Source organism: Artemia franciscana, chromosome 5, assembly GCF_032884065.1.
Source record: "Artemia franciscana chromosome 5, ASM3288406v1, whole genome shotgun sequence".
Taxonomy (NCBI): domain Eukaryota; kingdom Metazoa; phylum Arthropoda; class Branchiopoda; order Anostraca; family Artemiidae; genus Artemia; species Artemia franciscana.
The window spans coordinates 41,843,271-41,859,850 of NC_088867.1; the positions used below are offsets into that span (position 1 = coordinate 41,843,271).

The following is a 16,580-nucleotide window of genomic DNA, read 5'->3' on the forward strand; positions in this document are numbered from 1 at the left end:
CAATTAATAGAATGATTCACTAAATAATAGATAAAGTAAATCTCTAATAGAAGAAAAGATAACTAGAATATACATTTTATACTAAGTTTGATTATACACCAATGACAGTATAGTGCCGACAGCATATTATGACATGTTCTATAATGACAGTACGGTGCATAGAAATGTGGTACTTCATAAGTGGAATTCAGCATCCTTGTGAATTCACCAACTCATAGAATGTTTCATTTAGTAATAAATTAGATAAATCTCGAATGGAAGAAAAGGAAGCAAGAAAATATATTTTATGCTACGCTTGATTATACAGTAATGACAGTACAGTGCCGACAGCATATTGTGTCATATGCTATAATGACAGTATGTGGCTATAGCTTTAATAACAATTTTATTTGAAAATAAAAAATACACCTTAATCATTGAGAATATGTGTGCTGTATATTTATTTATTTGTTGTTTTTTATATATAAAGGTGCTTGCCCCTCACTTGGACCTTGAAGAATCAAGGGAACCGATTTATCAGAACCTTCCAACTAGAGGCATTTTGCTCCAAAAGCAAGGCAATATGCCAAAATGGGCTCAAGATCACCTCAGTCAATCGGAATTTTTGGCCCCTGCTGAATCATTAGAGCAAATACCACCAGAGCTATCTTGGCCGCAGCAAGCTCCTCCCCTCAAGCCCGTGAGCAAAGACAGTCTTGTAAGCTGCTGTGTTATCTTTTATATTTTGGTTTGATCTGATTAAGGAGTTAGGCCAAAGGTTCATTGGTGGCGTAGTTAGGGGGAGGATTCAGGGCGTGGAAGGCTTTTGGACACTAGACAAATTTAATAGATTCGAATAGGTCAATCAACTTTCTTTTTAATTCAAGAGGACTTTAGTTTTTGGCCATGAGGTAATTTTTTGGTCATGGCAATCTATTTTGGATAATTTTAAAAAGTTCAATTTCTATGTATTGCTCTAAATCAAGGTAATAATTCTCAGAACTGAACAGACATCCTTTCTTTTCGTAATTTATTATTGTTGTTAGCTGCAGGGATTGGGGATGAGATTATATTTCAGTTTTGCAGTATAGCAACTTCTTTTTGTCTATTGTTACTTTTCCTGTATTCTTTATGTAGCTTCTCTGATCTCGTAAATTTCAATGAGCTTTTCCTCCTCCCTCCCCAATTAACCCCTCCTTTTGGCAAGAAATTGTGGCTATGGTGTTTGTGATTCCATTGATTATTATTGCGTTTCAACATGCCTTATCCCCTTAGATACATTGATTTGGCTCTGCTACTTAGGTTGGATTTTGACAATTTAAGTGCATCATAAAGTTTGAAAACAAAGGTTATTAATACCTAAAGAGGTGGAAAATCTATACCCTTTATCCTATTTATGGACACATTCAATCAAACATTGAAAGCCGATACGACAATTGGTAAGATTAAAATTCACTAAATTTAAAAGTCAAGCTTGAAATAAACTGAATGATCGAAAACTAGAATTAAAGCTGACTTTGCATCCAGTTACGAAATTTTCCGTCTTAGAAAAGACGAATCCAAAAATAGATTTACATAGAACTGTTTCCAATCCGCCTTTTAGCTAATTCACAAATATTCCCATCTGAGCACATAACAGAAACATTCTCTTTTAACAAATGATTTTTAATTATCGAATTAATTAGTTTTAAGATAGGAGCTAAACTTTGTTGGTATTACACACCAGTATTCTGTGCCTACGAGATACATCGTGCCTACTTATTGGCTTAGATCATCCTTTCTAAGCTCTAAGCAGTTTTGTTCAGGTAATAACATAAGAATCAATAATATTTTGGGTTTTACCTATTTTACCAGTTTTACCTATTTTACTAGTTATACCTGTTTTACCAGTTTTACCTAGTTTATCTGTTTTACCATTACAATCCAATTATCACACTAAAAACGGATTTATACGGGCGAATTCAGTATTCTGTTACTTTTTGTATTTGTTTATACATTTAATTTGAAACCAAATAGTTTCTAAATAATATTGTCTTTTTGCATAAGTACTGAACTTTTAAAACCGACTATTAACCCTTATATAAAAGATTTTGAATGTGGGGGAGGGGTTAAAACCTCTTAGGCTTAGAAATAAGAATTCTCTTCTTCCTAAGTTTGTAGGCTAATTTATATTAACTTGGTCCTTAGTTTCAAGTCAAATTGACTGCCAGTATTTTTACAGCATGGAATGTGGCATCTTTTTAGTTAAAAGGGAGCTTTGCATAATGCTTCAATAATAAACTTGTTTGCCTAAATTGTGTAGTGAATCTGTGTAGGGTTTAATATTGCTGCCACTAATGTTATTTAATCTTTAAGTCTTTACTGTTGTGTTGAGAAAAACCACCCTATATGAACACGCCCTAAACTTGGGTAATAATAATTTAAAAAAAAATGTATGTATGGTAGGATACCTCTTTAAGATGCATTGTGTTTTCCTAGTTTTCCTTTTCATTCCTTTTAATTGCCGGAATGGTTTTTTGTTGGGGTATAATGCTGATTGACTCTTGTTTTGGCACTTTGTGGGTGATGGTTTACTGACCAGGTTGAATTCGTTGAACTCGACTATTAAAACACTGATCCATTTGAAATTTTGAAAACTTCATCGTGTTATTAAGATAATTGAAACTAAAAACATATGTTGTAATTAGAAAACTATATTTAAAAGGTCAAATTCAAAATTAGTCATCTTCAAAAGATTCATAATTCGACTTATCTTAAAGATTAGATAGAAGATAAGAAAAAAATTCGTTTTATCTTCCGCTAAATCCTTATTCCATTTTTTTCTCTTTGTATTTATTGGATGTGACAATCCCGTATAATATGGGGTATTCTGTGTTTTTTTTTCCTGCATTTTTTATTCGTAAGAAAGCTTTAGGTCAAAATTTGAAAATAGGGTTAAGAGCTCTAAAAACTGAGATTCATCTAAATATGGTAGTTGAATCGATTGTTTTTTACTCTCCTGAAGCTAGGGTGTCCTTTAACGTGACGAAATATCCGTCGACCCCTCCTAAAACCGAGTTAAAGAATGCGACAATGTTATTTGAGCCTGATTTGTTAGATCACCTACTTAGAACAAATTTATGCTCTTTCTTTTCAAGCATAAAGTTTAAAAAAAAATAATAAGCAAATAGCTCTCAAATCTTGTAAGTCAGGGACTTCTTTTGTTCTCACCAAAGCTCATTAAGATGCCAAAGTCAGAAATAGCTCCATAACAATTAAGCCCCCCAAAAAAAGTTGTGTCGTGTTTCATTGAGTCTGTGCTAAAATTAGACAGTTGCGGCTATGCTTCAAATACGAGACCCTAGTTTTTATTTTTCCTTTTAGGTTTTGGGCTTAACCCGAAAATAACTTTGTTATTTCTGTCACTCATTGAAGACCCCAATTTAATTTGCTTAACTTGAAGGTAACTGTTGTAATTTCTATTAGAGTTTGAAGACCCAAGTTTTTGTTTTCTTTAGGTTCTGAGCTTAACTTGAAACTCACCGTGGCTGTTTTTATGAGAATTCTAATACCTTTGAAAACCCTAGCTTTGTTCTTTCTTTGAGGTTGTTGGCTTAACTTGAAGACACGTGGTTATTTTTATGAGTATTTGAAGACTTTTGAAAATCCCAATTTCGTGTTTTCTTTTAAGTTTTGGGTTTAACTTGAAACTCACCGTGGCTGTTTTTATGAGAATTCTAATACCTTTGAAAACCCTAGCTTTGTTCTTTCTTTGAGGTTGTTGGCTTAACTTGAAGACACGTGGTTATTTTTATGAGTATTTGAAGACTTTTGAAAATCCCAATTTTGTCTTTTCTTTTAGGTTTTGGGCTTAACTTGAAACTCACCGTGGCTGTTTTTATGAGAATTCTAATACCTTTGAAAACCCTAGCTTTGTTCTTTCTTTGAGGTTGTTGGCTTAACTTGAAGACACGTGGTTATTTTTATGAGTATTTGAAGACTTTTGAAAATCCCAATTTCGTGTTTTCTTTTAGGTTTTGGGCTTAACTTGAAACTCACCGTGGCTGTTTTTATGAGAATTCTAATACCTTTGAAAACCCTAGCTTTGTTCTTTCTTTGAGGTTGTTGGCTTAACTTGAAAATCACGTGGTTATTTTTCTTAGAATTTGAAGACTATTGCAAATCCGAATTCTGTGTTTTCCTTTAGGTTTTGGGCTTAACTTGAAGCTTACCGTGGTTTTTACATGAAAATTTGGAATCCTTCAATGACTCGAGTTGTATTTTTACCTCTTAGGTTTTGGATTTCACTTGAAAAATCACGGTCGTTATATCCATGAGAATTTACTTTTTTCCCCCTTAGATTTAAGAATTTAAATCGGAATCAACCACGCTTTCAATAAGCTTTTTGCTTATTGATTTTTAAGTTTTTTGATTTTGATTATAAGCTTTTTGATTTTTTTAAATTTTGGCGTTCGACACGGCAGTTTCAGCTATTAAATTGCGTTCATAAGCGCGTATCGAAATCTATTAAATTGATTATTTTGCTTACTGTGCTTCAAAGCTCAACAAGCTGCAATTTGTCCGTATACAGATAAGAAATTCTTTGGATATTTGTCTATTGCAATAAGCTAACTGTATTTTTAGTTAGTTTCAGAGCTTCTACGATTTTGCAGGGATTTCCTTTTGTAAGAAATTCATTTTAATGTTCAAACCATACACAAAAGAGTAACAGAGACTAGGTATGTTTTTGATATTTTTTTTTGCCGCACCAAACCCTATATATATATATATATATATATATATATATATATATATATATATATATATATATATATATATATATATATATATATAATTATATAATTAATTATATAATAATTATATATGTATATATAATTATATAATTATACATATAGGAATATATAATTCCTTAAATAAATAAATAAAAAAATGTCTTCTAGTTTGGATTTGGAAGCTTCTTCTTCTTCTTCTTCTTCGTCTTTACGAAGTGCTATTGGAGAATACCCTTTTATTTGATAGTTATTATTACTGAACTTTTCTTGAGCATGTCTATTGTTATGTATAGTTGCAAGCACTGGTAAACCGGATGTCAAGTGACCAACTCCATCTAGAATTTGAGCTTATACCCAAAAGAAAACCGCATGCTGATTTTGCAACCGCTGCACATTCGGAGAATGCCCCTCGAAATAGGTAGCTTTTATTCTTTCTTCTTTCCTTCTCTCTCTTTATAAGGTTCGTGTTTTCTATCTACTGAATAGAATTATAAAATTTGCTTTGTATTTTTCTTAAATTGAAAAATATTGGGAAAATAAGTTAGAAAAATGCCAAAGCAGGAACCTCTGTATTTTCTAAGCAATTTCATACCATTATCCAAGAAAGAGTCAAAAGTTGTACTGTATCCTACTTCTTGCTGGATAAAAGGATAGACCTGAAACTAATCATTTATATGACATAAGCATCTTTTCATTTTTGTGCAAGTTACAGCCGTAGATCGGTCAGAAATCGCATATTTTGGAGGGAGGATAAACATAAAATAATTAAATATTTTATAACTTAAAGCAGTACTTTCTAAACTGAAAGTACTGTATTTTGACAACCCCTTTTGTCACACGTTTGGGAAAGAGTCTGTAAAAAAAAAAAAAAAAAAAAAAAAAAAAAAAAAAAAAAAAAAAAAAAAAAAAAAAAAAAAACTGAATTTGCTTACCTTAAAATGCACTTGTCCCTTCAAATTTAGATCCGCTTGTGCCATCAGAGTCACAAAGGGCATCAGGAAAGAGCTCCCGATCTTCTCTGTGCTTTGTTGCTGCCAGAGTGTCCTCTCACAGAGGTTGGATTGGCGTGTGCAGGTTACATAGGTCGGTCTGGTACTGCATTTATGTTCATAGGTTCTATTAAATTTTTGTTATTAACATTAGTAAGTTTTTTTTTGTAAATTTTGGTGTGGCCAGTGGGATGTTGCCTTGACAAAAAGTTTGGAATATCTTGCTCATTGTTCTTTTATTCATGATCATATTTTTCATTTGCTGATAGTTATAAGCAGACCATATTCCAGAGTTTTTTTTTATTCGATACTTTTTTCAAGTGATTAGATGTAATGTAAAAGTATTGAAGTGCATCGATATTCAGAAATATTCCTTTTGCAGCTATTTACTAGTATAGGTTTTTTTTTAGAGAACCCAGTGGCATTAATTGGGGATAGGAACAAGGGGATTATTTGTGTCTTCAAGATTTACCCCTCTCCCCATCCTAGATTATGAAAAGTATCGGTTTTGGGGTACTAGATTCCAAAAAGCGTAGTCCCCTCTCCTGCATTTTCGTGAAATATTTTTCTTGTCAAACTGAAAATGATCAGAACGGAAAGACAGAGACGTCTTTGATTTGAATTAACTCGTGAGCAAAAATAAAACTTATTCTAAATAGTATTCAGTTGCAACTGGTAAAAATAATCCTAAACTGGCTTGTAAGATTGTTCCTCGTTTTTCCTGCTAAAGATACAATGGTATTGCCTACTTCCTACTAGGAATAGGGATAGTGATTCCTTTTTTTTTATTTTTTTATTTTATTTTTTTTTTTTTACTAAAGGCTGTACAATTCATATGCTGTTTAGAACATGGGCCATATCTTAATACTCTTGGCGTAGCTCTAGGCCCGTAAGCTGTATTCCTTCGTTTAAAAGTGAAAGCGATGAGAAATAAACCTAAAAAGAGTTTTAAATGCCAATAAAAATCAGACCTAAAGTAAGATAAGTATGAGTCGTAATTGAGTAAATATAAAGTAGGTCAACAAAACTCTTATTCTTTGTTGGTTTGTGAAACCCTGTTAAATAGGGACATTTGAATATTTTAATCTGACGTTTTTGTAAAAATGTGATAATTGTCAGTTTTCTGGATCATGCACATTTTTTTGATAATTGTGCACAAATAATAATATTTGCTGAAAGTCAGTTTTAATTTTTGCTGAAAGTCAGTTTTATTCAGCAAAGGAGCAGCTAAATACAAGATTTGACGGAATAGAAGTTAGACTTTGATAGTTATTGGTACTTTATTGATGTTTCAGTGTCTGGTGCACAAATCGTCCATAAACCCAAGTGACTGAGTCCAACTAATTTATTGGTGGCAATTCTAGTGTCAGACGACTTGATTGACTAGTAAATTGAATATTTACAAGAATAACCCTCTAAACACGAGGAATAATACCAAGAAATACAGTAAACATTTTGAATGTAGAATTTTACATGGGAATCATCGATGACGTTTAATTTGTCTATGTGAATGGTAATACATATTTTGGTTTGCCGACACGTGTCTAAATGTTTAAGTCTATCTGTGCATTCATGTGAAAACCGCTTAAGCATAATCTAAAAACTCACAAGCACAAGCAAATACTAAAACATATTCTAAAAACTCACATTCGCAAGCAAGCAAAAATCCTGCATTTTTGTTGTTCTCGGCAATAGGTATATTAAATTAATATCCAGCATGCAACCTTTTTCTTTTCTTTTTTAGTTTTTGAAGTAAAGTATATTGATATCAAAGTGGTTCTGTTTATAACGTATTGTGCTTCATAAATTTAGTTTGAACGAGTTAGTGCGAAGGGTTGGAGAAAAAAAATATATATGTAAAGAAATATCGCTTTAACAGTCTGAATATTTTGTTTCACCTCTGGAAATCTTTAGATAGTTGAATAAACTGCAAAAGTATATATATATATATATATATATATATATATATATATATATATATATATATATATATATATATATATATATATATATATATATATATATATATATATATATATATATATATATATATATATATATATATATATATATATATATATATATATATATATATACCTTGAAATAGAAAATAGTGTAGATTTGAGAAATTATTTTAACTTTCAACTTCGAATAGCAATTGTTCAAAACTTCTTCAAATTCAAAATTAGGTATACTCAATTAACGTATTCATATTTATCAAATTATTTACATACATTAATTGGTTAAACCTGTTTTGATACTGAGTTGTCATTGTTTCCCTGTATCGTTCCAGAATTCTGAAAAAAGATAATCTCTTTTCGTTAGGATTTGTTTGTTCAATTCTTAGCAATTTTAAATTATATTATAAAATGTTCAACCAGTTCTTTTGGTTTTTAGATATACGGACATTTTGCCGTACGAAGAGAACCGTATCCGTCTCACCCCTTCTAGGGAAAATCGTTTTGGTTATATTAATGCATCTCATATTTCTGTAAGTATCGAAAAGGTTTGAAGCTGAATTTTTATTTATTGCTTAGAATTGCGTTAAGTTACAATCTTCATTTTTCAGATTTAGACCAAAACGTAGACCAAAGCGTACCTTTTTTTCTGTAAGTAAAAAAATGATGTTTTTTATTTGGGTTGGCAGATCTAATAGGGGCATAGCCCTCCCTCCTTTAATTGAAGCCGGTGGAGGAAGAAGTGGTATTTGTGATATTCATTTCTGAAAGAAATAGTAATCACGAATCGTGATCCATGATATCTCATACCTTCTCTGTAGATTTATAGATTCTTAAAAGATAATTTTATAGATATTAGGTTTTTACATGATTTTTAGTTTCAACAGAAATAGTCTATCCCATTCAGTTTCAACACATTTTAGCCCCCTTCTCTCCCGCCCTAGATTTTAAAAATACCTCTTTAGTATATTGATAGCAAATCAGTTTTGGTAATTTCATAGAATAAAATCGGGAAATAACAAAACTGCCCCTCCCGATTAAATTGTGGAAAATAAATGCTTCCAATTGTTGGAATGGTCGACACACAAAACGTGAACCGAAACACGGTACACGGTAAGGCTCTTTTCTTGTCTTGAAACTAGAAACAGTCATATCGGCTTTTGTTATCTTAGGTCTTTCTGGCCCTAAAAGAAATGACAGAATTTTCACTTTCAACATTTTAGACTAATGATTTCGTATTTCAAACCATTACAATTTTAGAAATATATATGCATTTTAAGTCCTGTGGTGGCGCAGTGGATTTGACCTTAGCTTGGTAATACGGGACCCAGAGATGGAATCACTCTGCAGGAATGCACTGCAGGGCTGACGCAGGAACCATAGTAGTCAAGAAGCGTCGTTAATTCTTAAATAATAATAATAATGAAGAACTGCATTTTTTCACATTTTACAAATAGAGGATATGTCTTGTGGTGGCGCAGTGGCTTTGACTTTAGCTTGGTAATACGGGACCCAGAGATGGAATCACTCTGCAGGAATGCGCTGCAGGGCTGACGCAGGAACCATAGTAGTCAAGAAGCGTCGTTAATTCTTAAATAATAATAATAATGAAGAACTGCCTTTTTTCACATTTTACAAATAGAGGATATGTCTTGTGGTGGCGCAGTGGCTTTGACTTTAGCTTGGTAATACGGAACCCAGAGATGGAATCACTTTGCAGGATTGCACTGCAGGGCTGACGCAGGAGCTGTAGTAGTCAAGAAGCGTAGTTAATTCTTAAATAATAATAATAATGAAGAACTGCCTTTTTTCACATTTTACAAATAGAGGATATGTCTTGTGGTGGCGCAGTGGCTTTGACTTTAGCTTGGTAATACGGAACCCAGAGATGGAATCACTTTGCAGGATTGCACTGCAGGGCTGACGCAGGAGCTGTAGTAGTCAAGAAGCGTAGTTAATTCTTCAATAATAATAATAATGAACAACTGCCTTTTTTCACAGTTTACAAATAGAGGATATGTCTTGTGGTGGCGCAGTGGCTTTGACTTTAGCTTGGTAATACGGGACCCAGAGATGGAATCACTTTGCAGGAATGCACTGCAGGGCTGACGCAGGGGCCGTAGTAGTCAAGAAGCGTCGTTAATTCTTAAATAATAATAATAATGAAGAACTGCCTTTTTTCACAGTTTACAAATAGAGGATATGTCTTGTGGTGGCGCAGTGGCTTTGACTTTAGCTTGGTAATACGGGACCCAGAGATGGAATCATTTTGCAGGAATGCACTGCAGGGCTGACGCAGGGACCATAGTAGTCAAGAAGCGTCGTTAATTCTTAAATAATAATAATAATGAAGAACTGCCTTTTTTCACAGTTTACAAATAGAGGATATGTCTTGTGGTGGCGCAGTGGCTTTGACTTACGGTAATACGGGACCCAGAGATGGAATCACTTTGCAGGGATGTACTGCAGGGCTGACGCAGGGGCCGTAGTAGTCAAGAAGCGTCGTTAATTCTTAAATAAATATATGCATTTTAATACCGAACTGTAGCTTTTTGAATGAATCGAAAAATCTTTATAGTTTAATAAGGCAACAGACACATACTAAATTTCTTTAATAACTCGTTCATTCCCATGTATTCAAAAACAACTTATATATCATGAGCGCCTCAAGTTTTCATTTTGTATTTTAGAAGAATGTCATTTTTTACTGGTAGAAATATTTATTCTTTATACTTTTTCACATTTTGACACAAAAGCTATGCTATTTGTTGTTTGTTTTTTATGCAAGAATTATTTTAGATAGCCTCGAAGATCACACTGCCTTTCCATGACGAAAATATAACAGTTCAAAATAGGGATGAAACCTTCTAATCGACAGTGAACAGATATAAATTTTTTTAACTGGATATTTCGAACACATATATTGTGTTCATCATCAGCAGTAAAATTATACTGCTGATGATGAACACTGTATATATGTTCGAAATATCCAGTTAAAATTTTTATATCTGTTCACTGGCGATTAAAAGGTTCCATCCCTATTTTGAACTGTTATACTTTCGTTAAGAATTATTTTATAACCCTTCGAATGGTAAAACGAAAGTGGGTGCTTCAGTACTTAGATAGTGCCTCCTTGAATCTAAAGTCGGGAAAGTAGCTCGCTAGTTCTATTTTTTTAAGCATATTCAAATTTTATTCCAAATTGAAATTGCAAATTTGAACGCAGGACGGTACTAATCAACGTACAATTATTGATTTTACACATTTTAAAATCAATTAACCAGGGATTTAAGGGACCTGTACCTCAAATTACATCTTGGTTAGGCCTGAGTGTGATTTGGAAAACAATTAGACACTAAATAAAATAAGGAGCTTTTCAACTAAAAGGAAGGAACAGATTTGAAACCTATTTGAACAGATTGTTCTGTGTATGAAGGGGGCTCTCTCCTCCTTAGCTCCTTACCTTTACAGATAAGTTTGATTTTTGTCCATATTTTTAAAGAAAATTTGCAATTGGAAAAAAAGACCTTTGAAAGCACTAATAAAACTTTTGTTTAATGGGCAAGGTGTTGAGAAGGGGACAGTTCCCCATATATACAGAGTAATTTCAATTTCTTTTTTAATTTTTAAACTTGCTCTTTACTTTAGTTGAAAAATATTTTTCTATTTGTTTAATTGTATTTCAGGAAACTGTAAAGTTCTATGAATACAATACTTTTGGTAACGCAGAAAAACGATCATTATTGATCTCTGCTTGGATTTTGATGGGTAATAAAACAGCTCGTCGTAATAAGCTGTAAGTAAGGAGCGACCCAGCTCGATAGTAAACGAATCCCTAAGAATTTTGATGCCAATAGTTTCATCAAGTTTATTCTAAATCATCAAAAGCTACGAGCCTGAGAGAATTTGTTTGATTTTCAAAGTAAGGAAGAAAGTCTCTCTAGAAGTCATATAATTTTAATGAAAAGCACACCATCATATTTAGCGTATCAAAGAACCCTTTTGTAGTGGTTTCAAACTCCTACCTGCAAAAATGTCTAATTTTGTTATTTTTGCCAGAACAAAAATTACGGATGTGTGTTTGTTATTTTTTCTAGGGGTGATTTTATCGGCCTAAAACGTCGGAAGAAGGCTCATTCTAACGGAAATGAAAAGTTTTAGTGCCCTTTTTAAGTGACCAAAAAAATTAGAGGGCAACTGGGCCCCCTCTCACGCCACTTTTTTCCTAAAATCATCCGATGAAAATTTTGAGATAATTATTTTTCAACATAGTTGAAAAACCAATAACTATGTCTTTGGAGATAAAATAACCCCTTACAGCCCCTGGGGAAAGTTTATTTGGTCATAAAATTTGCCCATTGTTTACGTATAGTATTTTGTTATTGGAAGAAATATTCATACATTTTTCGAGTGGGGAGGGGAGGATGAATTTTACACTGGGAAGATTTTGCACGGGGAGAATTTTCCATGGAGAGGGTAGCTCTCAGAGTATTAGCTTTTCAGGGAAAATTTTACACTGAGTGAATTTGCCAGAATTCCTATACGAAATTTCTTTATGTCTTGCTTTCTCTTTATCGATTCAATTTTACGCGTGGAGATGTGGTAATTGTCTTGGGTAAATTTTTGCTAGGATTGGATTGTCCAGAGAATATTTCTGTGGGGAGGGGGATTTTTCCATGGAGGTTGAGCCAGATATCCTGGTATTATTTAAAAAACGATCAGAGATTAAATTTAAATAAAAAGACAAGTTTTTCCAACTGAAAGTAAGGAGCAACATTAAAACTTCGAACAAACAAAGATTGTTACGTATATGAGGAGGTCATCCCCTCTCAGTACCTCGCTCTTTACGTTTAAACTCTCTTTAAACTTGCTCTTTACGTCTTAAAGTTTAAATTTTTCCACAATTCTTTAAAAACGACTTGTGAAACCCAAGGGTCGTTTAATTAGAACAATAAGTAATTTTTTCTTAAGTGCCGGAAAACAATAGCGGGAAGATCGAGGTGTTGAAAAGGGGGTAAACCCTTCATATACGTAATAACTTCCGTTTGTTTAAAGTTTTGATGCTGCTCTTTACTTTCAATTGAAAGAAAACTTTTTATGGCACTTGGTATTAACCAAGTGACATGTAGCAATCGCAAATTCTGTCGGTCTGTCGGTCCTGGTTTTGCTACTTTAGGCACTTCCAGGTAAGCTAGGACGATGAAATTTGGCTGACGTATCAGGGACCGGACCAGATTAAATTAGAAATAGTCATTTTCCCGATTTGATCATCTGGGGGGGGGGGAGTAGGGGCCCGTTAATTTGGAAAAAATAGGAAAATTCAAGTATTTTTAACTTAGAACGGCTGATCAGATCTTAATGAAATTTGATGTTTGGAAGGATATCGTGTCTCAGAGCTGCTATTTTAAATCCCGACCGGATCTGGTGACATTTGGGGGGAGATGGGAGGGGGAAACCTAAAACTTGGAAAACACTTAGAGTGGAAGGATCGGGATGAAACTTGGTGGGAAAAATAAGCACAAGTCCTAGATACATGATTGACATAACCGGAACGGATCCGCTCTCTTTGGGATAGTTGGGGTGGGGTTAATTCTGGAAAATTAGAAAAAAATGAGGTATTTTTAACTTACGAACGGGTAATCGAATCTCAATGAAGTTTGATATTTAGAGGGATATCGGGTCTCAGAGCTTTTATTTTAAATCCCGAACAGATCTGGTGACATTGGGGAGGGGGGTTGGGAGGGGTGAAAAACACTTAGAGTGGAGGGATCGGGATGAAACTTGGTGGAAAAAATAAGCACATGTCCTAGATACATGATTGACATAACTAGAACGGATCTGCTCTCTTTGGGGTAGTCGGGGGGGGGGGGGTAATTCTGAAAAATAAAAAAAATGAGGTATTTTTTACTTACGAACGGGTGATCGGATCTCAATGAAATTTGATATTTAGAAGAATATCGTGTCTCAGAGCTCTTATTTTAAATCCTGAACAGATCTGGTGACATTGGGGGGAGAGTTGGGAGGGGGAAACCTAAAACTTGGAAAACACTTAGAGTGGAGGGATCGGGATGAAACTTGGTGGGAAAAATAAGTACAAGTCCTAGATACATGATTGACATAACCGGAGCGGATCCGCTCTCTTTGGGGTAGTTGGGGGAGGGGGGGTTAATTCTGAAAAATTAGAAAAAATGAGGTATTTTTAACTTACGAACGGGTGATCGGATCTCAGTGAAATTTGATATTTAGAAGAGTATCATGTCTCAAAGCTCTTATGTTAAGTCCCGACCGGATCTGGTGACATTGGGAGGAGTTTGGGGTGGGGTAAAATAAGCAGAAGTCTTAGATACGTGATTTACATAATTGGAACGGATCCACTCTATTTGGGGGGGGGGTTAATTCTGAAAAATTTGAAAAAAATTAAGTATTTTTAACTTACGAAGGAGTGATCGGATCTTCATAAAACTTCATATTTAGAAGGACCTCGTGACTCAGATCTCTTATTTTAAATCTCAACCGGATCCAGCGTAATTGGGCGGGGGCAGTTGAGGGGAACTGGAAATCTTAGAAAATACTTAAAGCGGTGAGATCAGGATGAAACTGGATGGGAAGAATAAGAACCAGTCTAAGACACGTGACTGACATAATCGGACCGGATCTGCTCTCTTTGGTGTAGTTGGGGGGGGGGGTAATTTTGAAAATTGAGGTATTTTAATTTACGAAAAGGTGACCAGATCTTAATGAAATTTGATATTTAGAATGGTCTTGGGCTTTAAAGTTCTAATTTTGAATTCCGACCAGATCCTGTGACATTGGGGGGAGTTGGAGGGGGAAACCGGAATTCTTGGAAAACGTGAAAATTGGGGTATTTTTATTTTACGAATAAGTGATCGGATCTTAATGAAATTTGATATTTAGAAGGAATTCATGTCTCAGAGCTCTTATTTCAAATCCCGACCAGATCTTTTGACATTGGGGGGTGTTGGAGGGGGAAAGATTGGAAAACACTTGGAGTGGAGGAATCGGGATGAAGCTTGGTGGATAGAATAAGCAAATGTCATAGATACGTGATTGACTTAACCGTACTGGATTCGCTCTCTTTGGGGGAGTTGGGAGAGGGGTTCAGTGCTTTGGCGAGTTTAGGGCTTCTGGACGTGCTAGGACGATGGAAATTGGTGGGAGTGTCAGGGAGCTGCACAAATTGACTTGATAAAGTCGTTTTCCAAGATTCGACCATATAGGGGGCTAAAGGGAGAGGAAAAATTAGAAAAAATTAGGTATTTATAACATACGAGTGGGTGATCGGATCTTAATGAATTTTGATATTTAGAAGGACATCGTGACTCAGAGCTCTTATTTTAAATCCAGACCAGCATTAAGCCTCTTTATTTTCCTTTTAAATCAATCTGTTGATTCATAGAATTTTGCTAGAGCTCAAACCATATGATCTCTTGGCTCTTAGCTCTTCTTGCCTTGTCACAAGTGCCATATGAGCTCTTAGCTCTTGTTTTTTATTGAATGAAGCTTAGAGACAAACATTTTCCTAAAGGCAGTGGAAAAAGTATGTCAATGAAAGTAAAAGTATATAAAAATGAAAAAAGTATGTAATTACAAGAACTACACAAAACAGTAACCTACATACAAAAACTAATATATAAACTTCCAGCATTCAGTTCTGTTGAGCAATGTCGAAGCGGTGAACGGATATTTTTTCAACTATATCGAAAGTTTTGAACTTGGTTAAGAAACACCAAAATATTTAATACCGTTAGACTCAGTGTTCATAAAAAGTAACAAATTATCAAAGTAGTTTGTTCAAAATAAAACATGGAAACTAATATTAAGAAGATCAAATAAAGATTTGTAATTCAATATTATTAATTTAAACACAAAAACAATATATTTGACACCTTTATACTTAATAACTATAAAAAATCAAATCTTTTTCAAAGTGACAACTAGATAAATACGATCACCCCTGGAAAAAAATGAAGCATAATAAACACAAAAGGCGTATCCGTTCAGGGAGAAAGTACAGAAATTTCCAGAAACCCGTTCAGGGGCAACATTTCTGATATAGTCGCTTCATATATCAGCTCATTGGTACTCTTGCAATGGCAGCTAATGTTGACGGCGTATTTTTTACCGAAATTGCCCCTTTTTAAGTTGTTTTCCTTGTGTTTACTATAATTATACGAACTTCCCTGTGTACGAATTACTACTAATAAAGAAATACATATTTAGGATCACCATAAAAATCTAATTATTTGATTTAATGTTATCAATAGTTAGGCTCTTATACATTCGTTATTAACAAGGATCGTTATTTACTCACCATTCATTACTGTGAAGAATATGATTTTTTTTTTTTTTTTTTGTTACTCCAACTAAATCACATAGAAAAAAATTTTTGGGGAAAACTGGAAAGGGGCAATCAGTCACAAATTAGAACTTATATTTTCCTTATTAAGGGTCAAAATCTATCGGTAGGCAGCTAACAATGGGGCAACACGTATTTTTGCCATGGTCTTTCCCTATTCTACTCTTTTTCCATTGGTTTCCTTATGATCACTTTATAGTTCCGAATTTCCATGAGGGGTCATTCTCTACCCCCCTCCGGGTGCCCATGCCATGATTAAAATATTGGAAGCTACAGTGATAACAGTGGTCAAATATGTCTTTGAAGTATGGGCCCTCCAGAAAGCGAGTGAAGATTTGCTAAATTTTTTCCTGAGAAGTTGCCTCTGGATTGTTCTGGGTACCCGCTGACTGACTGTATTTCAAACAGGCTATACGAAAAGTGTTGTTCAAGCTCGCTTTCTAGGGCTATAATGAGGGAACGGTTGTGATGGCTAGGGCATGTTCTGCGGATGAAGGATGACAGA

The 16,580-nt window shown here is 34.1% G+C and overlaps 1 protein-coding gene across 2 annotated transcripts in view; it reads left to right on the plus strand.

Moving 5' to 3' along the window:
• LOC136027428 (tyrosine-protein phosphatase non-receptor type 21-like) overlaps nucleotides 1-16,580 on the plus strand; it is a 76,271-nt gene that overhangs the window by 39,496 nt on the left and 20,195 nt on the right. For both annotated transcript variants that reach the window (XM_065704696.1, XM_065704697.1), the window contains exons 10-12: nucleotides 470-697; nucleotides 5,045-5,169; nucleotides 8,138-8,231. In XM_065704696.1, the coding sequence (XP_065560768.1) occupies nucleotides 470-697; nucleotides 5,045-5,169; nucleotides 8,138-8,231 (447 nt within the window). The remainder of the gene's footprint in view (nucleotides 1-469; nucleotides 698-5,044; nucleotides 5,170-8,137; nucleotides 8,232-16,580) is intronic.